At 41.6% G+C, this 25,570-nt stretch overlaps 1 protein-coding gene across 1 annotated transcript in view; it reads left to right on the top strand.

Annotated features, from left to right (window-relative positions):
* The window catches only part of LOC100359044 (cadherin-related family member 3), a 101,077-nt gene that overhangs the window by 39,641 nt on the left and 35,866 nt on the right, over positions 1-25,570 (top strand). The window contains exons 4-9 of the mRNA XM_070049824.1: positions 4,438-4,532; positions 7,496-7,603; positions 8,419-8,615; positions 12,926-13,103; positions 14,228-14,390; positions 17,152-17,254. Coding sequence (XP_069905925.1) covers positions 4,438-4,532; positions 7,496-7,603; positions 8,419-8,615; positions 12,926-13,103; positions 14,228-14,390; positions 17,152-17,254 — 844 coding nt within the window. The remainder of the gene's footprint in view (positions 1-4,437; positions 4,533-7,495; positions 7,604-8,418; positions 8,616-12,925; positions 13,104-14,227; positions 14,391-17,151; positions 17,255-25,570) is intronic.

The raw sequence follows: 25,570 nt of genomic DNA on the forward strand, positions 1-25,570 counted from the left end.
AATGTCAAGGCTTTTGAGGGCAAGCATAAATCCCATCACTTCTATTGCAAAAAATGCTCAGGCTTAGGGGCTGATGCTTCCGGCATAGCTCAAGGACAGTACTCAAGCTAATTAACATAATGAATGCCTAGCCTAGAATTCCTAGTTTGAAACTCTTTTCTTAAAAATGCATCTCTCCTCCTATAAAAAATTTTGTAGCTGATCAGTGACTAGCCAACATTTTCACTTCAGAAAATTACAGAATATATTGCCGTTAGGAAAAAGTAAGGGCAGATCATAATTCTGTATCAATTCCTTCTAAGAAAACATGATCCTGAATTAGACTACTATGTTGGACATAATATATCAGCATAAGAAAGCATAAATAGGTTCCTTTTATAATAAAATAAGTTGTTTTATTTGTTTTATTTTTTGATTTTTTTTAAATTACTTATTTGAAAAGCAAAGTTCCATATCTTCCATTCCTTCCTCTCTTTGTAACTGTGCTTCTCAAGTAAATAAATAAATCTTTAAAAAAAGTAAATATTAGCTCTTATTATTCATATTATTTTGTGATAATAAGCACTCTTGGCTTTTCCCTCACCTTTCTGATTTCTTTTACTTTTCTTTTTAAAAGATTTTTAATTATTTATTTAATTTTTATTTATTTAAAAGACAGAGTTACAGTTACAGAGAGAGCTGGAGACAGAGAGTGAGAGGTCTTCCATCAACTGGTTCACTCCCCAAGTGGCCGCAATGGCTAGACCTGAGCTGATCTGAAGCCAAGAGCCAGGAGCTTCTTCCAGATCTTCCACATGGGTGCAGGGGCCCAAGGACTTAGATCATCCTCTGCTGCTTTTCCAGGTGCATTAGCAGAGAGCTGGATTCGAGGTGGAGCAGCCGGGACTGAAACTGGAGCTCATATGGGATGCTGGCACTGCAGGCTGGGGTTTTAACCCACTGTGTCACAGTGCCGGCCCCCTGATTCCTTTTTCTTGTTTTCTTTCTTTTTTTAATATCATTTATTTATTTATTTGAGAGGCAGAATTACAGACAGTGAGAGAGACAGAGAGAGAGGTCTTTCTTCCGTTGGTTCACTCCCTAGATGGCCGCAAAAGCCGGACCTACACTGAACCGAAAGCAGGAGCCAGGTGCTTCTGCCAGGTCTCCCACGCCGGTGCAGGGGCTCAAGTACTTGGGCCATCTTCTACTGCATTACCAGACCATAGTAGAGACCTGGATTGGAAGAGGAGCAGCTGGGACTAGAACCGGCGTCCACATGGGATGCCGGCGCTGCAGGTGGAGGATTAACCTACTGCACCACAGTGCCGGCCCCTTTTCTTGTTTTCTTCCCTGGTTCATCCTCCACTGTGGGACAGAGGAGTATGGCAGAAGCTCCAAAAGTTTAAAGTTTCCCAGGGTGCCAGTTTCGATGGCCTTTCTTTCGCCAGTGCCCTGTCCTGTCCTGCCCCCCCCCCCCCCACCTTGGTAAGCAGTTACTGCTTACCTGCTCTGTAACCACGCTTTCACTCACCTTGATTCTTTCTTTAATCCCTCCACAAATCATTCTGTGTTCCTGAGTTTGATTCCTGGCTCTGTGCTCCTGACTCCACCTTCCTGTTAGCACAGGTCCTGGGAGGTAACAGGTGCTGGATCAAGTAGTTGGATCCCTGGTACCCACCTGGGAGACCCAGATGGAGTTCCTGAATGCAATCCTGGCCATTGTGAACATCTGGGGAGTGACCCAGTGGATCAATGAATTTAAATATAATGTTTTAAAAATAGTCTCAGTGCCTTTCTCCCAGGAAGCTAGCCTCTTATGAACCTGCAGCACAACATAATGTCTCTCAAGTCAGAAAGCCCTGTTTTAGTTTCAGCACGACCACTCACTAGCTATGCATTCTTGGGACACTTCTTTACCTCTGTAAGCCTCAACTTCCCTGCCTATCAGATGGGGCTAGGGAGCCTCCCCATCTGAAAACCTCATTTGAAAGGTTAAGTGTGATAACTCTGGAAAAGAGCTGAGCAGAGAGTTGGAAGGAAGTAGAAAGTGCAGAGTGTGAACGTCAAGGCTTTTGAGGGCAACCTAAGTCCTGTCAGAATTCTAGGGCAAAACAGGGCCAGTCTAAGGTGCTGTTGCTTTCTCACGCTAAGGGCACAGAACAATCCCGACACGGCTGCCAAGCCCCTGCTTTTGAAGCACTGGGCTGTGTGCTCTCGAGGAGGCTTTGATGGTCCTCCTTGTGTTTGGCTTGAAAGTTCAGGCTCTGACATTTCCAATTCCCGGGCTTCTCTGAGAGCAAACAGTTGCGACCAAGGCTTTCAGAGCCGGGAGTAAAGTGGCTGCGAAGACAAGCCCACCTTGCCCCTGCCTTTCCCTGGGGTCCGTGCTGGGTCCCCGCTCTGCTGTTGTAGGGGTGCGGCTGTTATGGCAGCAATGATCCTTTACTACCTGATGATGGTATTATAGATAAAGTGGAGAAAGGGGAAAAAAAAAAAGGCCAAAAACAATGAATCTGTTTCCTGGCCGCAGAGAAAGTGAATTTCTCATCGCTGGGACTGTTTTCCCTTTCAGGGGCTCTTTTGTTTAGGTGGCTTTTCCAGACATGGCCCTGGCTGCCTAGCAACCACCATCTCCAAACCTTCCCAGCACGTGGGCAGCCGTTGTTCATATCAGTGCCATCTTTTTTTTTTTTTTTTTTTTTTTTTATAAAAGACTACTTCATTGTATGGAAAATTAAGCCTTATAGAAATGTCGCTTCTCAAAGTGCGCTGCTCCTGACAACTGTGTAACAGTGAGATTGAATTTAGAACTGCAAGTTTTTGAGTGGCTGCGAATGTAAATGTGCGTGTCTTTTAAAAATCATGTATATTTTTGTATTAGCAGATCCAGCGGGGAGGGACCCTGGTAGGTAATTTAACCTGCATCCACCCTCCACAAAAACAGCCTTTGTTATTCTTGTGTTTGCCCTACAAGTAAATATCTGATGGATTTGCCTACGGTTTCTGAATATTAATATTCTACATTGTTCACAGAAAAAGCAGAGATCAATTGTATCTTATTTTATATGTGTAGAGATGGATGGTATAAATTAAAATTAACCAGAACATGATGATTCATCAGAAAATCAATGGATTTAAAGGTCACTAATTTCTCCAAATGATTTTTAGGTTGCTTTGCAATCCTTTTGGGTTTAATCTTCTCTATTAAATTATCTCTGGGACTACACAATTATTAAGTCAGTACCACTTGGTATAATTAACTCCTGATATTAATCCTCTCCTGAATTTTTGCCCCGGCTTTTTCTAATCATTGGATTCTCATCTGCTTTAGAAACTCTGACCTCATCCGCTCCCCGCCATTAGCAAAAACTTTGCCTTCGGGATGCAGCCGGGAGGGGCGAGTACAGAGGCAAAATGTAAAGTAACTGCAAACTCAGCTGTCCGGCTTCCAAATGAGGCCACTCGAATTCTCTAAGCTTCCGTGTTCCTGTCTGTAGGACAGGGATAGCATCTGTACCTGTGACCTAGAGTCCTTACAATTAAAACACAATGTATCTGAAGCATGGAACAGAATAGCAAAGTTGTTGAGAAGGAAAGGCCATGAGATACCAAGAAAACAACTTGCTAAAATGTCGCTTGCACTTACACTTTTAAACTCACACGAACAGATGTCCCAGGATTTCATATTTTTCCTGCTCTGCTTCCCTGAACTCCCTTACTTCTCCAAATAAACAGCCTGAAACAAACAAAATGATCCCTGCATTCTCCTTAAATACTCAGGCTGCTCTATATGATAAAATTAAGACAAAAATAAAATTTTAGAACGCAGAAGTGGGTATGCAGTCCTGAAGATACCCATGTCCCATGATAGAGTGCCTGAGTTTGATCCCCATCTCTGTCTCCTGTCTCCAGCTTCCTGCTAATGCAGACTCAGGGAGGCAGCAGTACTGTTGGCAGTAACTGGGCTCCTTCCAACCACATGGGAGGCCTGGATTGTGGTTCCAGATCCTGGCTTTGGCCCTGGGGCCATCTCTGGTCATTGTGAGCATTTGTGGAATGAACCCATGGATGGGAGCTCTGTCTCTCTCAAATAAGAACCAATAAAAAATTTAAACAGCACGTTTCTCTAAAGGTCACTCAGTTTTATCTTTATTTAATTGTAGCTTTGGGTAGAGTGCTGTGAGGAGGGTTTGGGTCACCTGCTGAATGTAAGGGGTCAGAAAAATTCACTATTAATATTTAAGGGCAGGTTGGCGAGAAGTCAGTTGCATGGAGTATAATGCCATCATCATCACTGGCAAGCAGTACCTGTCAGCACCTGTTGTGTGCGGGGGAGGGAAGGGTGGGGGTCCAGGGCACAAAGAGATTGCTGGTTCTTGCAGATGTGGAATCTGGCCAGGGAACACATTGATATCGTTGCAATATTTTGCATTTTCTTTACTGTCCCATATACAGTACTTCATTTCGCCGGAGGGCTCTGGCTTCACAATCAACAGCATGGGTGCCATCTCCACAGCCACGGTGTTTGATTTTGAGAGTGAAGCAAGAAGGTAAACACTGCACCAGGGTTTTCACTTGAAATGCCAGGCCTTGGGTTCCTGTTTTCCTCCCTGAGGATATCCCCCCCACCCCCCCGGCTTTCCTGTGCTTCTAAAATGATGATGCTTTTGACATTGCCTCAAAAGTGAAATCAGCATTTAACTTTTATTGCACCACCACTGGTTTAGGTGCCAGGCTTGGAGATGGGGCTTTGTGCATCACCCATGCCCCTCAGAGCAAAACATCAGTATGACTCCAGGGGCGGTGTTTGCATCCCACTTTGTGAGTGGGTGGGATTTCTCTCTGGATACCTACGTCACAGAATTTGTTCTCACTGCAATTCTGCATCTTTGAATAGATAAGGCACTGACATTTGCTACTTATTTCCTCTGTATCTGTCAAGTGGGGAGCCATTGGTCCAAGTTATTATTATTTTTATTTTTATAATGACTTTTATAACCACCCTTTTCAATCATATGCTCCTCATCAAAGTGCTTCACAACACAAGAAAAGGGATCTTGAAGCCATTCCAATCAACTCATGAATAGGTCTTTCCTCTTGTGGGAGATGAGGGTGGTAGCTACCCTAGCTGTTAGCATCCTTTGAAGTGCAGCTGCCAAAAGCTTAGGAGCTCATATGTTGTTTGAGATCCCTCTCCGTGAAAGATATTCAGAGTTCAAAACTGGGATCATTGCAAAGGTAGAAGAATGTTGGTGCTTGACTAAATTTGTATTATCTTTATATGATTTTGGGGTACAAATTACTGAAATCATTGTTTATTTTCCCATGAACCAAGCACCTGTACCTGATGTTGTACTTTTCTTTGAATTATCTGGGCCACAACCAGCTCTGGGACTCATGAATAACATCCACCCCAGTTTCTTTGTCCTTTTCTTTTTGGTCTGCCCATGGGAAAATGATGATATGGCTTCAAGATATTTACAAATCTTAAGATTTGTTAACAAAAATGAAGTAAAAGTCTGCCATGAGAGCTTAAACTATTTTTGTTGATGAGTGTTCCCCTTTCTTAGTACATTTTTTTTTTTTTTTTGGACGGGCAGAGTTAGACAGTGAGAGAGACAGAGAGAAAGGTCTTCCTTTTTCCATTGGTTCACCCCCCAAGTGGCCGCTACGCAGCGCACTGTGCTGATCCGAAGCCAGGAGCCAGGTGCTTCCTCCTGGTCTCCCATGCAGGTGCAGGGCCCAAGGACCTGGGCCATCCTCCACTGCCTTCCTGGGGCACAGCAGAGAGCTGGCCTGGAAGAGGGGCAACCAGGACAGAATCTGGCTCCCCAACTGGGACTAGAACCTGATGTGCCGGGGCCGCAGGCGGAGGATTATCCTAGTGAGCCGCGGCGCCGGCCTCTTAGTACATTTGAAATCAAAGCAGCTAACATTGGAAAAGGGAAGTTTTGCTTCCAGTATATGCAGTTATTCAGCTCAAGTGTTTCAGTGGCTTCTCACTGAAGTTTACCCAGAATACATCATTGCTTAGATTCCTTCTTAGCTGTAGAGCAGGGTCAGTGAGCAGATCTTTAAGTGGAGATAAAAGAAATTTTAGACTGCCTCATTGGGTCTTATCAATTTGCTCTCATCTGAGGAGGCACAGGGGCTGTGAAATTGCTCGTTCAGAGCCCAGTGAAGGAGCGAGAAAGGTTCATGGCTCCCTTACATCTTTGTCGTCAGCTCTCCAGGGTTCAGCTGTACCAAATTAGTCTGAGCTCCTCACTGCTTTGGTTCTTGCCCACTCCGGATCCCTGCCATGTTTGTCATGAAGACTCCTCCGAGTTATTTTCAAAATAACTGAGAAGTGGATTGACTGTGGTTTTTGTCAAGGGTTGTCTCATAAATAATGATTTTTTTTGATAAGGAAAGTTGTGAATTATGGGGAAAGTTAGAAATGGTTTTATTTATAGGGTACATAGAAGGAAAATGATCATGGTGGACTTATCAATACATTTCAAGCTGAAACAGAAAGCACCCCCTGGCCTCCAATGGGAACCGACTCCTCTGGTTTGTTTATAACTAAAGAGTTTCCTGGGATGTGGGATTTCAGTGTCATAGAAGCTGGACAGTTCCAGGCAAATTGGGAGCACTGAGCATATAAAAGCATTTATTGATGGATGCAAACATGCTTTGTTCAAAGAGTGAACTTTGTTTCCTCATTTCAAGTACTGTCATTCCCCAGACCCATACTGATCTTTGCTAAATTAAAAAAACTGATTAATCGTCTAACCACCCAACTATTTCCCCATAGCCATTCAGTTGGGCTTGGGATGTTCTTAGCTGGAGCATGGCTCACTTGGTTAATCCTCCGCCTGCAGCACCAGCATCCCAGATGGGCGCCGGTTCTAGACCCGGTTGCTCCTTTTCCAGTCCAGCTCTCTGCTGTGGCCCAGGAAGGCAATGGAGGACGGCCCAGGTGCTTGGGCCCCTGCACCCACATGGGAGACCAGGCAGAAGCATCTGGCTCCTGGCTTCGGATCAGCATAGCTCCGGCCATAGCAGCCATTTTTGGGGTGAATCAATGGAAGGAGGACCTTTCTCTCTGTTTCTCTCTCTAACTCTGTCAAATAAATGAAAAAAAAAAAAAAAAAAAAGAAATGTTCTTAACACCCTTTCCTTCGCATTTGTCAGTTTTCAGTAATTTAAAAAATCAGTGCTTGAAGGGTGAGCTCTCAGAGCCACCTGTACACTTTGTTTGCTACAACATGCCAATGAATTCCCTTTGCTTTTTTGCTATTTATGGGCATTCACAGATTTTGCTGCCTGTCCTTTCAACTGAGTTGACTAATTTGGTTCGTAACAACCATGTTAGCCATTTCCAACTGTTAAAATAAAGGGTCAGACTGACATTTTAATTAGATGAGTCAATTGTTGTAAGTGGTCAGTTAAGCCCAGTAGATGGAATTTTGCCGAAAGCCTGTTTGTTGCTGGGACATCTCAGCTGTCTTTCCTGTGGCTGCATTTTCAGTTTTTCCTTGATTATTAAAGTGGTTGATCCTGGAGGACTGTTCACTGCTGGAAATCTCAAGGTTTTCCTTGTCAATGTCAACAACCAAGATCCCATCATGACATGCAGGTAATGGAACAGAACATAATATTTTAACTTGGCCTTGACACTGAATTTAAAAAATGCAGCTTCTCAAATTTATGACTGAATAAGTTTTCTTTCTTTCTTTCTTTCTTTCTTTCTTTCTTTCTTTCTTTCTTTCTTTTTTTCTTTCTTTCTTTCTTTCTTTCTTAAAAAAGAAAATAAGCAAGTAAGATGTAAACATCCATTTAAGGTATAAAATTCCCAAGCAAACATTTTCTTAACAACTGAAAGCACAATAGTTTTAAAGTCTAAAATGCAAACTGCAACAGAGTAAGTTATTTGTGGGATATGTTCTTACTTTGTGACATGCTTGGTTATCATTACCCTCAAGGGAGACTATGGCTAACAGTATCACTAGGGAGCTTATCTTGCCATGCTGAGGGACAGCAAATTTACCAAGCTGTGTCTTGCCATAGAAGGATAAGAGCACAGTGATTAAACACATGGGCTCTGGAGCCGGACAGACGTGGCATCAAACCCTCTCTCCGCCACATAGATGTTGAATTCTGAAAGTCACTTTATGTCTTACAGCCTCAGTTCACACATCTGTACAATGGAGGTAAAAATGGTACCTACCTCCTAGGGCTGCTGTGAGGAGTAAATGGTGTAACATAGTGAAAGTGCTTGGTAGTGTGCACTGTAGGTAAGTGCTGCATAAACAGGTTAGCTAGTACTATGTGGTCATAACTTCCACTTTCATCATGGCTGTCTCCAACCTCATGCTCCTTCACCCCTTCATGTATAGAAAGCAATACCCAACAAGCAAATGCCACTCTAACAATCTTCTCCTGTGAAACAAGCTTATTCAGTATTGAAAACGCTGTCGCGAGTGTTACTTCTGTGAACTCAACCCTGCGCCATAAAGCCAGCTTTACACTGGATGAAGAAATCCCAATTGGGAAAACAGTTGGACTATGTGAAGCAACTGATGAAGACAACTTGGGAGAGTTGACTTTTGAACTGGAGCCGTGGAACGTTTATTTTATAGTTGACAAAGGTAGGTTGGGAGCTGTTCTCTCATTACATGCTAGTGCCATCACCTGTTGGTATTTCTGGCCCAGACTGAGTTTCTTGAGGGCAGATGTTGGGTCTTCATTCCCTGAAGAAGGCATTTCCTGAATAGCTCTCTGGGAGACCCAGTTCTTTGTTTCTTCATGGGCTCCTACGTGACTCTTCACAGCTGCTGCGCATTGGCAGTGTTAGTCCTCTACGTCATCATCCATCTTGTTGGATCCAAGGCAACTCTTCTCCCTGCTTCTGGGCCACAGGTTTGTGAAAGCGAATCTGATTGGACCTGCTTCAGTCAGTCATTCACTCCTTATCCAATCAGCTGTGGCTGAGGCTGGGATGGATCAGTTCATGGGTATCTGTGGCTTCTTCTTGGCTGAATAGGAAAGCAGGTGGTCATACCGAGTACATGTACCAGGTCAGGTGTCACAGCAGAGGCTGCTAAAGCCTCAGTCCTGCCTGTGCAGGCCTGACTTCCAACTGCTAGTATCTGCATTTCTTTGCTTGCAGGATTATTTGGGATTTGACACTGCTCCACCCCTCCCATCTACACAGCAGGTTAGAGAAACACTTACCCCCTCCTAGCTGTCAGTCAGGGAATGTTGGGAGTTGCTGTATAAATAAATACACCATCTATTTGTGCCTGGCCTGGAGCAGTTTTGAGTGTGTGTTCTACACTGGCTTCTGGAGTTCTGCAGAAACCTTAAGCTGAACTTGCACATAATTCTAACTTATTGGATGATGTATTTAAAAAATGCTTATTTGAAAAGGTGGAGTGGGGTGGGCGGGGAGAGAGACTTTATCTGTGGGGCCCCTCCCTAAATGTCCACCATGACCAGGGCTGGGTAAGGCTGCAGCTTGGAGCTGGGAACCCAGTTCAGGTGTCCCATATGGATGGCAGAAATACAATTACCTGAGCCATCACTGCTGCCTCTCTGGGTCTGCATCAGCACAAAGCTGGAGTCAGGAGCTGGAGCTGGGAATTAAACCCAGGAACTCTGATGCTGGATCCCGGTGTCTGCGCTGGTGACTTATCTGATAGGTGAGATTGCTTACTGACTTTCCCTTCCTTGTCTCACTTTCCCCATGCCATAGTGCCCTGAATCACCCTCCAAATAAACTACCTGCACTTGGATTTTTACCTCCAGGTCTGCTTGTGTTGGAGGCCTAACCAAGATGACCACCCTTCCCCCTTACCTGCATGACTGGATTTCTGCTCTCACCCCTACCCCCTCCAGGAGTCTCCACAGAACAGCTAGAATGGATTTTAAATACAAGTCAAATGGGATCATATCCTCCCCAGTGTACAGTCATCCTGGGATTTTCCTTTGCAGTTGGAACGCGACCCTGACCACTTGCCTCACCTTCAAGTGCCCGTTTTCTCTGGCCCTTGTCTGCTGTACAGCCTTGTCCCAGTCCTCCATGCTGCTGCAAGTCAACAACAAGGCTGCTTTCCTCAGGAGCTCAGGATCTGACCAGTTGATGTTTTTCTTTTTGTCACGTTACAGTTCTTGTCCCCTGTTGTAAATTCTGTGAATGCCAGGACTTCACTTCGTGATACAACTTAACACAGTTGCCGGCACAGGGTTGCTGTTTAATAAATGTTTGTAGAATGAATGGGTGGTTGGATGTGTGAAAGGAAGTACAGTGAGCCATGATTCTGTACCATGCTTTATTAAAATTTTTAAAAATTTAAAGTATGTAAAAATGTGTATATTTATGGAGTAATATATAATTTTTTTGACAGGCAGAGTTAGTAAGAGAGAGAGAGAGAGAGAAAGGTCTTCCTTCCGTTGGTTCACCCCCCCCAAATGGCCGCTACGGCCAGCGCACTGTGCTGATCCGAAGCCAGGAGCCAGGTGCTTCCTCCTGGTCTCCCATGCGGGTGCAGGGCCCAAGCACTTGGGCCATCCTCCACTGCCTTCCTGGGCCACAGCAGAGAGCTGGCCTGGAAGAGGAGCAACCGGGACAGAATCCAGTGCCCCAACCAGGACTAGAACCTGGGGGGCTGGTGCCACAGATGGAGGATTAGCCAAGTGAGCCGTGGCGCTGGCTGTAATATGTGATTTTTAAAAACATGTACACTTTAATGTTCAGTCCAGGTAAACATGTTCATTCTTTCAGGCACTGACCATATCTTCCTAGTTGAAAACATCCCAAAATCCTGCCTTCTCATTTTCTAATAGAGAAGTATACAGTGTATTACCATTATCTATCCTTACCCTACTGTACAGTGGAACCCCAGAAACTCTTCACCTCTCTAGCTGCTATAACCTAGTATTCATCAATCAGCCTTTCTCAATCACTTCCCTCTCCTTCCCTCCCCGGTCTCTGATAACCATCATTATATTTTTAACTTCTATGAGATAACCTGTTTTTTTAAAAGACTCCACATATGAGTGACATCATGTGATATTTGTTTATCTGGGCTTGACTTATTTCACTTAATATAGTGATGTTCCATCCACGTTGCTGCAAATGACAGAGTTGCATCCTTTTTTTATGACTGAGTAATACTTCATTGTGAATAGGTGCCCCATGTTCTTTCTCCATTCATCAATGGATGGACGCTTCGGTGGTTTCCATTTCTGGCTATTGTGAATAGTGCTGTAGTAAACATGTGAGTACGGATGTCTCTTCAGCAGATGGATTTCATTATCCTTGGATGTACACCCAAGAGTGGGAGTATTGGCTCTTATGGTAGTTCTGTGTTTAGTTTTTTTGAGGGACCTCTATGTTGTTTTCCACCAAGGCTGTACTAATTTACATTCCTGCCAGCAGTGTGCAAAGGTCTCCTTTTCCCCACATCCTTTATAATGATTTTCATCTTTTGTCTTTTTGATACCAGCGGGTCTTACTGGAGCGAGGTGATATCTCAACGTGGTTTTGATTTATGTTTCCCTGATGATTAGTGATTTTGAGCATTTGTCCATGTACCTGTTGGCCATGTGTGTGCCTTCCTGTGAGAAATGTCTGTTTAGATCTATTGCTCCTTTTTAAGTTGTATCTCTCTCTCTCTCTCTCTCTCTCTCTTTGCTTTTGAGTTGTTTGAGTTCTTTATGCGATCTACATGTTGGTGCCTTGTAAGATGTATAGCTTGCAAATACTTCCTTTGATTCTGTAAATTGTCTCTTTGATCTGTTGATTGTTTCCTTTGCTGTGCAGAACCTTTTTGGTTTGATGAAATAAAAAATTTCATCATTGATGGAATCTCATTTGTCTATTTTTGCTTTTATTTTCTGTGCTTTAAGGGTCTGATCCTGATTTTTTTTTTTTTGCCTCTTCCAGTGTTCTGAAGGGTTTCCTCTATGTTTTCTCTCAAAATTTCAGGTCTCAGTTTAGGTCTTTAATACATTTTGAGCTGGTTTTTGTAAATGGTGACAGTCTAGTTTCTTTCTTCTTCATGTGGATTTATAATTTTCCCAGCATCAGTTACTTAAAAGAATATTTTTTCCAATGTGTGTCCTTAGCACCTTTGCCAAAGATCAATTGGCAATAGATGTGTGGGTTTAGTTCTACAGTCTCTGCTCTGTTCCTTTGGTCTGTGGATCTGTTTTTGTGCTAATACTATGTTGTTTTAGCACACCGGGTTCTAGTCCCGGTCAGGGCACCGGATTCTGTCCCGGTTGCCCCTCTTCCAGGCCAGCTCTCTGCTGTGGCCAGGGAGTGCAGTGGAGGATGGCCCAGGTGCTTGGGCCCTGCACCCCATGGGAGACCAGGAAAAGCACCTGGCTCCTGGCTCCTGCCATCGGATCGGCACGGTGCGCCGGCCGCAGCGCGCCGACCGCGGCGGCCATTGGAGGGTGAACCAACGGCAAAGGAAGACTTTTCTCTCTGTCTCTCTCTCTCACTGTCCACTCTGCCTGTCAAAAAAAAAAATACTATGCTGTTTTAATTGCTGTAGCTTAATAGTATATTTTAATTTCAGGTAGTGTAATGCCTCCTGCAGTATCATGCTTAACTTAAAATAGTCTGTTTATGGGGAATGATCTTCCGTTCACCACCAGTCCTTTATAATCTTCAAGATCTAACCTAAGGGCTTTGTATCCAACAAAGCTTTCTCTGTTTCCCTAAGCCAAAATAATTTTTTTTTGCTGTCAGCTAACACAATATGATTAATAAGTATATTTTGGTGACAAATGATTAAACACCATGACTGTACTTTGAATCAATCCCTTAGTTCTAGCAAATGGGGCATGATTTGTAATTTATCTTCTTCATTGCTATATATATATAATAAAGTAATTTTTAAAATGATTGTATGCATCATTTTGTACAAAATGTGCTGTTTTGTTACAGAGCATGGGACTGTGGTTACCGCTACTCGTCTGGATGTGGAGCAAGCTGGGTTTCCACGTGTACAGCCCTTCTCCATTAAGGCTTGTGACCGTGACCAGAGGTGTGCAGCAATTCCAGTGACTGCCTACATCCATGGCATTAATGACAACTCCCCTTTCTGTGATCAGTATCTGATTAGGTGAGTAGAGACAGGTGGGCAGGAGGAGAGATAGGTGGGTTGTGAATACAAGTTCTGCCTTATTTATTGACCCAACTGGACTTGGGGTTCACCATCAGACTGACCTCTTTTTCTCCTCCCACTTATGTTTTAAACGAATATACTCTTCATAAACATAACAACTTGTATGGATTTTATATTTTTAAGATTTATTTTAAATGTAGAGAAATAGAGATATAAGGAGAGACAGAGATACCTTTCACCTGCTAGTTCACTCCTCCCAGCCAGGAGCTCCATCCAGGTCTCCTGCATACATGTCAGGGGCCCAAACAGTGCAGATGTCTTCCACTGCCTTCCCAGGAACATTAGGAGGGAGCTAGATTGGCAACAGAGCAGTAAGGACTGGAACTGGCCCTCTGATATGTGATACAGAACGAGTCCTTCCATCCACTGGTTCACTCCCCAAATGGCTGCAATGGCTGGAGTTGGGCCCGTCTGAAGCCAGGAGCTTGGAGGTTCTTTAGGGTCTCCAACATGGGTTCAGGGGTCCAAGCACTTGGGCTATCTTCCACTGCTTTCCCAGGCCATAGCAGAGAACTGGATTGGAAGTTGAGCAGGCAGGACATGAATTGGTGCCCATATGGGATGCCAGCACTACAGGCAGAGCCTTAGCCTACTGCTGTGCAGTGCTGGCCCCAGAGCTTGAAGTCTTAAGAGTGAGCAACTGAAGCAGAGAGAGCACAGCAAAGAAATGGCTGTCTCAAAGTAGGGAGAAGTGCGCTGTGACTGGAGAGTGGTGAGGCTTCTCTCTTGTGACCATACCAGTAGATGCACAGGTTGCAACAATCCCAGAGAATGATCTCATTCTCAGACCTTCCCTACTGAGGTGATGGCCTTGATTAACTTTGCTTCCCAAGCAAGTGCCCAGCTGGTTGCAGGAGAGGTACTCCCAGCAAAAGAGGACCTTACCGAATTCACAGAACCTTTGGGAAATACCTTTCCAGATGGTGCTTGAAAGGTCTTCTGCCTACTCCAGGCTGGACAAGGCATCCACACCCAGGCATCTTCTTGATTACCAGGAGGGAATTTTTCATTTTAAAAGGATATTCATGTGAAGTGATTTTTCTTCTGAAAAATTTAAACAGGTACACAAGCAAGGAGGTGATTGCAAAAGGCACAGTGGTTGCAAAACTCAGGTGTCAGGATCTTGATGAGCCTCCTGATACAATCCGTTATGCTCCCATCTCAGGCCCTGTTGGCCCTGCACAAGTCTTTGAGCAAGTGCCCAATGCTGAACATTGCATTCAGGTGAGCACCTGTTGCTGTCACTCCTGGGGGCTTTTCCAAGGGGATGGAGTCAGTTTGTGGCTGCAGAACATTCAGCAAGAGGAGCTCTGACACAGTGGAAAGGAATTCAGGACTCTTCTGCTATCTTTGCTGGAAGGCATTTGGGCAATCTTTCATTGTTTTGGTGCCTGCTGTCATTCCAGCCTTTTTTATAATGAGCACAACATAGCGTTCTTTCTACTGAGCTGGAGAACTGACACAAAGGCTAAAATGCATGATGATTTCCTTTGGGTTATGTGTGTGAAACCACATGTGTGAATATGGCTCATTCTCCTGGCACTGGGTGTGATTTCTTGGCTCCTCCCTTCTCTTCTCTCTTGAGATTCTAATCTTTCCATTGAAGGGGATGGACATAGTAAGCTTTGGTTTCTTTGTGTTCCCAAAATGAGATTCTATACTGGAAGCTATACTTTTTTGCTGACTCCTAATTTCTGCGGTCTTCTTCTTCTTCTTTTTTTTTTTTTAAAGATTTTATTTGAAAGAGTTAGAGAGAGAGAGAGAGAGAGAGAGAGGTGTCTTCAGAGCTGAGCTGATCTGAAGCCAGGAGCTGGTAGCTTCCTCCAGGTCTCCTACATGCGTGCAGGGGCCTATGGACTTGGGTCACCTACTGCTTTCCAGGTCACAGCAGAGAGCTGGATTAGAAAGCAGCAGCTGGGACTCGAACAAGTGCCCATATGGGATGCCTGCACTGCATGCCAGTGCTTTAACCTGCTGCGCCAAAGCACTGGCCCCTCTACAGGTCTTTATTTCAATACAGCAATACCTGTTTGGTTGGTGTAAATGTTCCTTAACCCAAATATCACCGAACAGTCCCCACCCTTCATCAGATATGTGGTTGAGAAACTCAACGACTTTCCTCCTTCTTTATCCCTCCACCCAAATTTTCTTGACAAACTCCACACGTTACAAGCTGAACTCTGGCATATGTTGTGAATTTTGGAAGATCAGGAATTCAGCCCAAAGTTTCCTGGGTTGTCGCTCATTTTGAAAGTCAGTGCCAACTATCACTTTATAACTTGGGGCTTGGGTGGAAGTGGAGATTTGTCAACATGCTAACCTAAGATTTCGGTTTTCATACTTGTTCATTCTATATCTCAGTAGCTACCATCATCCATTGCTCACCTCTAATTAATTTCTGTATTTGCATCACTATCTTCTAGGTATAAAATGTCACTTATTTCAGTATATGTGCTGCCGAAGCGAGTACAAAATGTCATTTATTTCTAATAGTTCTTTTCTACCATAACTGCCTTAGTTCTCCCTGTGGAAGATGCACATTATAAGTTGTGCATCTCCAACACAGTTTTTATACTCTGTTGTAACTGCCTATTTCACTGTTGATTTTGTTCAACTAAAAGCTTCAGATTGGCTCATATTTGTGTTCTCAAACCCCGATGCTTGGCAGGTACTCAATATACTTTAATGAATGAATGGTTTAATCTGAATTTAATACTAAATTTAACAAAATGTATTGTTCTCAAACATCTGGGTACTTGATATTACATTGATCCATTCAAATTTTTACCATCTGAGATTTATGCCAAAGGTAGTAAATTAAGATCATCTTCAATTATTTGATATGAGGTCATGTCACTTACTATCTCCCTAGTGCCTAAAAATGTACATGGCACCTAATTATTACTCAGTAAATATTTCTAAAATGATGACTTATCATAATAAGAATAATTTGCATTTTTAAGAAAGACTTATTTATTTATTTGAAGACTAAAGTTATAGAGAGAGAGGGAGAGACAGAGACAAAGTGAGGCCTTCCATCCACTAGTTCACTACCCAGGTGGTTGCAACAACTAGGGCTGGGCCAAGCTGAAGGAAGGAGTCCAAAATCCAGCTGGGTCTCCCACATGGGTGTCAGGAACCCAAGCACTTAGGCCACCCTTTGTTGCTTTCCTGGGTGCTTTAGCAGGGATCTGTATTGGAAGTGGAGCAACCAGGACTTCAAACAGAACCCATAATGGATGCTGGTATTACAGGCAGCGGCTTAAGCTGCTGGGCCAAAATGTTGACCCATAATTTACATTCTTATAGTGCTTAATCACTTAAAAGTATGTTCGACTCAAAAGGCTTCCATAGCCTTGGAAACTCATGACTGGAGCATAGGGAGATTACTGATGTCATAAACAGGAGTGTCAATTTGTAAAGTCAACAACAGGAGTCACTGTGCACTTACTCCTCATGTAGGATCTCTGTCTTTAATGTGCTGTACATTGAGATTTAATGCTATGACGAGTACTCAAACAGTATTTTTCACTTTGTGTTTCTATGTGGGTGCAAACTGTTGAAACCTTTACTTAATGTATACTAAACTGATCTTCTGTATATATAGAAAATTGAAAATGAATCTTGATATGAATGGAAGGGGAGAGAGAGCGGGAAAGGGGAGAGTCGCGGGTGGGAGGGAAGTCATGGTGGGGGGAGCCAATGTAGTCCATAAGCTGTACTTTGGAAATTTATATTCATTAAATAAAAGTTAAAAAAAGTATGTTCGAAATATTTTCTTCTTAAATATCTTGCCTTAGGTTGCTCAATTAGCATTCAATGAAGATAGGGTATGACCCTTGTTTTCTTTCTATCATACAAGGATACTGTGTTCAAAAATTAGCTACTCAGAAAGGAAGCCCAAGATGTCCCTTTGCTCTTCTTCAGTAGACTACATCCCACTAAATGAAAATGACCAAGCACTTGCCTTTCCCTCTTCTATAAGGTTTCCAAAGATTTGGATTATGAAGACCTGGAGATGATTGCAGCTGGACATATCTATGAAATGATGATTTCAGTATTTGATGGCTTTCATCCCTCTCATACAGGTAGTCTTTTAAAAGGTTTTATTTTTAAAATTTTTGAGTAATGTTTGGTGCTTGTACATTTATGTGAGGTGCATGTTTCCAGTATGAATGGAACAAATCAGATCACTAGTGTTTTCATCACCTTATTATTTGTTTGTATTTGGAGCCTTTAAGCCCCTCTTTTCTAGTTCTACATAAGATGTATGATGTGTTTTTTTTGCAACTATTATCTCCACACTGTGCTGAGGAACAGTAAATCTTATTCCTTTTATTTGGGTTTGGATACCTTTTTTTTAAAAATTTTTTATTAGTAGACTTTATAGTAATTTTAGACCTATAGAAAAATTCAGTGGATAGTACAGAGTTCTCATATCCTTTCTTTACTTATCTTAATCTTTTTTTATTTTTAAACATTTTTTATTTTTAGAGAGGGAAACAGAGAGAAAGGTCTTCCTTCTGTTGGTTCACCCCTCCAAATGGCCTCTACGACCGCCACGCTGCGCTGATCTAAAGCCAGGAGCCAGGTGCTTCCTCCTGGTCTCCCATGCAGGTGTGGGGCCCAAGCACTTGGGCCATCCTCCACTGCCTTCTCAGGCCACAGCAGAGAGCTAGACTGGAAGAGGAGCAACCAGGACAGAATCCGGCGCCCCAACAGGGGGGTGCCAGCGCTACAGGCAGAGGATTAGCCAAGTGAGCTGTGGCGCTGGCCACCTATCTTAATATTTTACTTATTATTATTATTTTTTTTGAGATGACATAGTTTTAATTTTCATTATATAGTAATTTATATTATAGCCAAAGGTTGAATGCTCCATTAAATAGTTTAGTGTAATAATATAGGCTATAAATAATAATCAAATGAAAAGATATTAAACTTGTATATGTTTTGTCAAACTTTGTTTTAAATATGTTTTTAAAGATTTTATTTATTTGAGAGGTTGAGTTACAGACAGAGAGAAGAGACAGAGAGAAAGGCCTTCCATCCACTGGTTCTTTCCCCAAAATGGCCAGAACTGGGTTGATCCGAAAGCAGAAGCCAGGAGCTTCTTCTGGGTCTTCTATGTATGTCCAGGGGCCCAGGCGCTTGAGCCATGGCTTTCCCAGGCCATAGCAGAGAGCTGGACAGGAAGATGAACAGTGGTATAAGAACCAGTGCCCATATGGGATGCTGGCGCAGCAAATGGAGGCTTAGCCTACTATGCCACAGCTCCAATCCCTGATTTAAGTCTTTGTTAAGCAAGTAGTTAAGAAGTATGTACTGCTATCATTTTAATGATTTTAACTATTTAAAGTTACTGTGTACTAGTGAGGTTGGGTACCTACCTTCTATCCTACCTCTTCCCAACCTTCTTAGCCTCTAGTAATCACTATTCTATGTTAAGATCAACTTCAAAAGGATTTATTTATTTATTTGAAAGGCAGAGTGACAGAGAGAGGGACAGGAAGAGGGAGAGAGGGACATGTTCTGTCTTGTGGTTCACTCCTCAAATGGTCACAACAACCAGTTCTGGGATAGGTCAAAGCCATGAGCTGGGAATTCCATCCTGGTGTCCTGCATGGGTGGCAGAGACTCATGCACTTGAGCCATCTGCTGCCTTCCTAGGAACATCAGCAGGAAGCTGGGTTGGAAGTAGAGTGACAAGGACTTGAACCAGCACTTTCATAAGGGATGCTGGTGTTGCAAGCAGTGGCTTAAACCATTGCACCACAGCGCCAGCCCCTTCAGATCAACCTGTTAAAGCTGTCGCATGTGGAAGTGAGTATGTGGTGTGTGTCTTTCTCTATCTGACTTACATTACTTTACATAATGAGCTCTAGTTCTATCCATTTTGTGCATGTGACAGGGTTTTATTCCTTTTTAAATAGCTGAATAATATTCCATTCTATTTATATTCTCTTTATTCATTCATCAAATTGATTCCATATTTTGGCCACTGTGAATAGTGTTGCAGTGAATATGGGAGTGCAAATGTCTCTCTGATAAGCTGATTTCATTTCCTCTTGATATATAATGAAAAGTGTGATCCCTGTATCAAGTGGTACATTTGTTTTCTGTCTTTTGCAGAAGTTCCATTCTACTTTCCACAATGGCTGTACTAATTTACATTCTGACCAACAGTGCCTAGGGTTCCCTTTTCTCCACATCCTTGCTAGCAAATGTGATTTTTTTCTTTTTGTTTATAGACTTTTTTTTAAACTGGAGTGAGATAATGTCTTATTCTGGTTTCAACTTGTATTTCTATATCAGTAATCTTTTTTTTTTTAATTATTTATGGGCTGGCGCTGTGGCTCACTAGGCTAATCCTCAGCCTGTGGAGCCGGCACCCCAGGTTCTAGTCCTGGTTGGGGCGTCGGATTCTGTCCCGGTTGCTCCTCTTCCAGTCTAGCTCTCTGCTGTGACCCGGGAGTACAGTGGAGGATGGCCCAAGTGCTTGGGCCCTGCACACCCATTGGACACCAGGAGGAAGCACCTGGCTCCTGGCTTCGGATCAGCGTAGCACTGGCTGTAGAGGTCATTTGGGAGGGTGAACCAATGGAAGGAAGACCTTTCTCTCTGTCTCTCTCTCTCTTACTGTCTAACTTTGCCTGTCAAAAAATTATTTATTTATTTGAAAGGCAGAGTTAAACAGAGAGAGGAGAGGCAGAGAGAAAGAAAGAGAGAGAAAGAGGTCTTCCATCCACTGGTTCACTCCCCAATTGGCTGCAATGGTTGGAGCAGCACCAGTCTGAAGCCAGGAGCCAGAGCTTCTTCCAGGTCTTCCATGTGGGTGAAGAGGCCTAAGCACTCTGGCCATCTTCCACTGCCCTCCCAGGCTATTAGCAGGGAGCTGGATCAGTAGTAGAGCAGCTGGGATGCGAACCAGTGCCCACATGGGATGCTGGCACTGCAGGCGGCAGCTTTACCTGCTATGCCACAGTGCCGGCCTTATAAATCAATAATCTTGATAAGCTTTTCAATCAGCAACAAATGTCTATTCTTTAGACTCTTTACTTTAGATTTTATTTAAAAAATTTTTTGATTAATATAAAGAGAACAGATTTTATGCATTCCATAGGTACAGTTCCAAGAAGACAACCACACTTCCCTCACTCCCCTGTTCCCCCAACCCAGTCCCTTTTTCCCTCTCCTCTCTTCATCACTTTTGGCAAAGACATAATTCACAGGCTTAGTTTCCCAATAATTATAATATGTAACAAGAAAAATAGGAGATGATGGTTCCACAAGAGTATAAACATGAGCTAAAAATGACAAAATATCCCAAAGTGACTGTTTCATTCCTACATATATTTTTGCATTATATATTAGCTGCCATTTATCAGAGAAAACATATGATATTCGTCTTTTTAAGACTGACTTATTCCACTAAGAATAATGATTTCCAATTGCATCCATTTTGTTGCATAACACAGGATTTCATTCTTTTTTATGGCTGAGTAGTATTCCATAATGCATTTATGCCATGTTTTCTTTGTCCAGTCATCAACTGATGGACATCTGTTCTGATTCCATTTCTTAGCTGTTGTGAATTGAACTACAATAAACATGGGGGGTACAAATAACGCTTTCGTATGCTGGTTTCATTTCCATAAGGTAAATTCCCAGGAGTGGGATGTCTGAGTCATATGGTAGTTCTATTTTTAGATCTCTGAGGAGTCTGCATGTTGTCTTCCATAATGGTTGTATTAGTTTGTATTTCCACCAACAGTATATTATGGTACCCTTTTCCCCACGTCCTCACTGGTATTTATTGTTTTGTGATTTTTGGATGAGAGCCACTCTAACTAGGGTAAGGTGAAACCTCTTTGTGGTTTTTACTTGCATTTCCTTGATGGCTAGTTGTTCTGAACAGTTTTTCAAGTGTCTGTTGGCCATTTGAATTTTATTCTTTGAAAAATGGCTGTTCAAGTCCTTTCTCCATTTTTTGACTGGATTGTTTGTTTTGTTGTTGTTGAGTTTCTTGCTTCTGGATGTTAACCCTTTATCAATTTCATTGTTTGCAAATACATTATCTCATTTTGTTGATTGCGTCTTCACTTTGTTGTTTCCTTTGCAGTGCAGAAGCTTCTTGACTTGATGTAACCACCCATTTGTCTATTTTGGATTTAATTGCCTGTGCTTCTGGGATCTTTTTCAAGAAGTCTTTGCCTATGCCAATGTCTTGCAGATTCCCTCTAGAAATTCTATGGTATCAGATCATAGATTTAGATCCTTGATCCATTTATGTTGATTTTTTTTAATTTAGTAAATATAAATTTCCAAAGTACAGTTTATGGATTACAATGGCTTCCCCCCCGCCATAATTTCCCTCCCACTCGCACCCCTCACATCTCCCACTCCCTCTCCCATTCCATTCACATCAAGATTCATTTTCAATTATCTTTACATACAGAAGATCAATTTAGTATATATTAAGTAAAGATTTCAACAGTTTGCACCCACACAGAAACACAAAGTGTAAAATACTGTTTCAGTACTAGTTATAGCATTACTTCACATTGGACAACACATTAAGGACAGATCCCAAATGAGAAGTAAGTACACCATGACTCCTGTTGTTGACTTAACAATTTGACACTCTTGTTTATGGTGTCAGTAATCTCCCTAGGCTCTAGTCATGAGTTGCCAAGGCTATGGAAGCCTTTTGAGTTCGCCGACTTCGATCTTATTCCGACAGGGTCATAGTCAAAGTGGAAGCTTTCTCCTCCCTTCAGAGAAAGGTACCTCCTTCTTTGATGGCCCTGTTCTTTCCACTGGGATCTCACTCACACAGATCTTTCATTTAGGTCTTTTTTTTTTTTTTCCAGAGTGTCTTGGCTTTCCATGCCTGAAATACTCTCATGGGCTCTTCAGCCATAACCAAATGCCTTAAGGGCTGATTCTGAGGCCAGAGTGCTATTTAGGACATCTGCCATTCTATGAGTCTGCTGTGTATCCCGCTTCCCATGATGGATCGTTCTCTCCCTTTTTGATTCTATCAGCTAGTATTAGCAGACACTAGTCTTGTTTGTGTGATCCCTTTAACTCTTAGACCTATCAGTGTGATCAATTGTGAACTGAAATTGATCACTTGGACTAGTGAGATGGCATTGATACATGCCACCTTGATGGGATTGTATTGGGATCCCCTGGCATGATTCTAACTCCACCATTTGGGGCAAGTCTGATTGAGCATGTCCCATATTGTACATCTCCTCCCTCTCTTATTCCCACTCTTATATTTAACAGGGATCAATTTTCAGTTAAAATTTAAACACCTAAGAATAATTGTGTGTTAATTACAGAGTTCAACCAATAGTACTAGAACAAAACAAAACAAAAAATACTAAAATGGATAAGGTATTACATTGTGCATCAACAGTCAGGACAAGAGCTGATCAAGTCACTGTTTCTCATAGTGTCCATTTCACTTCAACAGGTTTCCCCTTTGGTGCTCAGTTAGTTATGTTGATTTTTATATAAGATCAATGGTAGGGATCTTATTTCACACTTCTGCACACAGAGATCCAGTTTTCCCAGCACAATTTGTTGAAAAGATTCTTTGCCCAGGAATTGATTTTGGCTAATCTTTCAAAGATTAGTGGGTTGTAGATGCATGGATTAACTTCTTGGGTTTCTATTCTGTTCCATTGATCTACATGTCTATTTTTGTGCCAGTATCAGACTTTTTTGATTATTGCCATGTAGTATGTCTTGAAGTGTGGTATTGTGATGCCTCCATCTTTGTTTTTTTTTTTTTTTTTTTTTTTTTTTTTTTTTTTTAAGATTGCTTTAGCTATTTGGGGTCTCTGGTGTTTCCATATGAATTTTAGTATAATTTTTTTCCTAATCTGAGAAGAATGTCATTGGTATTTTTATTGGGATTGCAGTGAATTGGTAAATTGCTATTGGTAGTACAGACATTTTGATGTTAATTCTTCCAATCCATGAAAATGGAAGATTTTTTTTGGTATCATCTTCTATTTCTTTCTTTAATGTTTTAAAATTTCCACTGTTGAGATCTTTTATCTCCTTGGTTAAATTTATTCCAAGGTATTTAAAATATTTTATACATATTGTGAATCAGACTGATCTTAAAAGTCTTTCTCGGCCATAGCATTGTCTATGTATACAAAGGCTATTGATTTTTGTGTGTTGATTTTACATCCTGCAACTTTAGCAAACTCTCTTATGAGTTCAGATAATCTCTTAGTGGATTCTTTTGGTTCCACTATAGATAGGATGATGTCATCTGCAAATAGGGATAGTTTGACTTCCTCCTTTCCAATTTGTATCCTTCTGATTTCTTTTTCTTGCTTAATGGCACTAGATAAACTTCTAGAACTATACTGAACAGCAGTGCTGAAAGTGGACATCCTTGTCTGGTTCCAACTTTTCCTCATTTGATATGATGCTGACTGTGGTTTTATTATATATTATCTTAATTGTGTTGAGGAATGTTCCTCCTATATCCAATTTGCCTAACGTTTTTATCATGAAATGATGTTGTCATTTATCAAATGTTTTCTTTGCATCTATTCAGATAATTGTATGCTTTTTGTTCTTCAATTTGTTAATGTGATGTATGATATTTATTGATTTGCATATGTTGAACCATCCCTGAATACCAGGATAAATTCTACTTGATCCTGGTGAATGATCTTTCTGATGTATTGTTGGATTCAATTAGCTATTATCTTGTTGAGGAGTTTTGCATCTACGTTCATCAGTTATTGGTCTATGGTTTTCTTTCTCTGTTGTTTTATTTTCTGGCTTAGGAATTAAGCTAATGCTGGCCTCATATATGGGGTTTGGGAGGACTCCCTCCCTTTAATTACTTTTTGAATAGTTTGAAAAGAATTGGAATTAGGTCTTCTTTGAAAGTCTGGTAGAATTCAACAGTGAAGGTATCTGGTCCTGAGCTTTTCTTCATTGGGAGGGTCTTTATTACTGATTCAATCTTCATCTGGGATTTTGGTCTGTTTAGGTTTTCAATGTCTTCATCACTCAATTTTGGTAGATTGTTCATGTTCAGGAATCTATCCATTTCTTCTACATTTTCCAGTTTGTTGGCATATAGCTGTTTGTAGTAATTCCTGATGAGTCTTTTTATTTCTGTGGTATTTGTTGTTATATCTCCTTTTTCATCTCTGATCTCTGATTTTATTGATTCAGGTCTTCTTCTTCTTCTTCTTCTTCTTCTTCTTCTTCTTCTTCTTCTTGTTCTTCTTCTTCTTGTTCTTCTTCTTCTTGTTCTTGTTCTTGTTCTTGTTCTTGTTCTTCTTGTTCTTGTTCTTGTTCTTGTTCTTGTTCTTGTTCTTGTTCTTGTTCTTGGTTGGGGCAATGGTTTATCAATTTTCCACAAAGCCAGATAATCATTTCAATGATCTTTTTTTCTGCAGTTTTATTTCTTTGCTAATTTTAATTCTTTCTATCTACTAATTTTGAGTTTCATTTGTCGTTGTTTTCTTTGGTCCTTGAGATGCATTGATAGCTCATTTATTTGGTATCTTTGCAGCTTCTTTATGTAGGCTCTAATTGCAATAAACCTCCCTCTTACCACTGTTTTTGCTATATCCCATAATTTTTCATACATTGCATTGTGATCTTCATTTGTTTCTAGAATTTTTTTCCATGGTATGGAATTACCTTTCTTTTTTTAAACTTTTATTTAATAAATATAAATTTCCAAAGTACAGCTTTTAGATTACAGTGGCTCCCCCCCCACCTACAACCCTCCCATCTCCTGCTCCCTCTCCCATTCCATTCACATCAAGATTCATTTTCAATTATCTTTATATACGGAAGATCAATTTAGTATAAATTAAGTAAAGATTTCAACAGTTTGCACCCACACAGAAACACAAAGTGTAAAGTACTGTTTTGAGTACTAGTTATACCATTAATTCACATTGTATAACACATTAAGGACAGAGATCCTACATGGGGAGTAAGTGCACAGTGACTATTGTTGTTTATTTAACAATTTGACACTCTTGTTTATGGTATCAGTAATCACCCTAGGCTCTTGTCATGAGTTGCCAAGGCCATGGAAGCCTTTTGAGTTCGCCAACTCTGATCTTATTAAACAAGGTCATAGTCAAAGTGGAAGTTTTCTCCTCCAGAATTTTTTTTGATTTCTTCTATAACCTGCTGTTTATTCATGAGCATGTTGTTCAGTCACTGTGTATTTGCATATTTCCTGGAGGTTCTAAGTTGTTGATTGCCTGCTTCATTCCATTGTAGTCAGAAAAGACACATGATACGTTTTCAGTTTTTTTGAATTGGCTGAAACTTGCTTTACGGCCTATCATATGGTCTGTCCTAGAGAAAGTTCCATGCAGTGATGAAAAGAATGT

The sequence above is a fragment of the Oryctolagus cuniculus genome, chromosome 10 (assembly GCF_964237555.1).
Source record: "Oryctolagus cuniculus chromosome 10, mOryCun1.1, whole genome shotgun sequence".
Taxonomy (NCBI): domain Eukaryota; kingdom Metazoa; phylum Chordata; class Mammalia; order Lagomorpha; family Leporidae; genus Oryctolagus; species Oryctolagus cuniculus.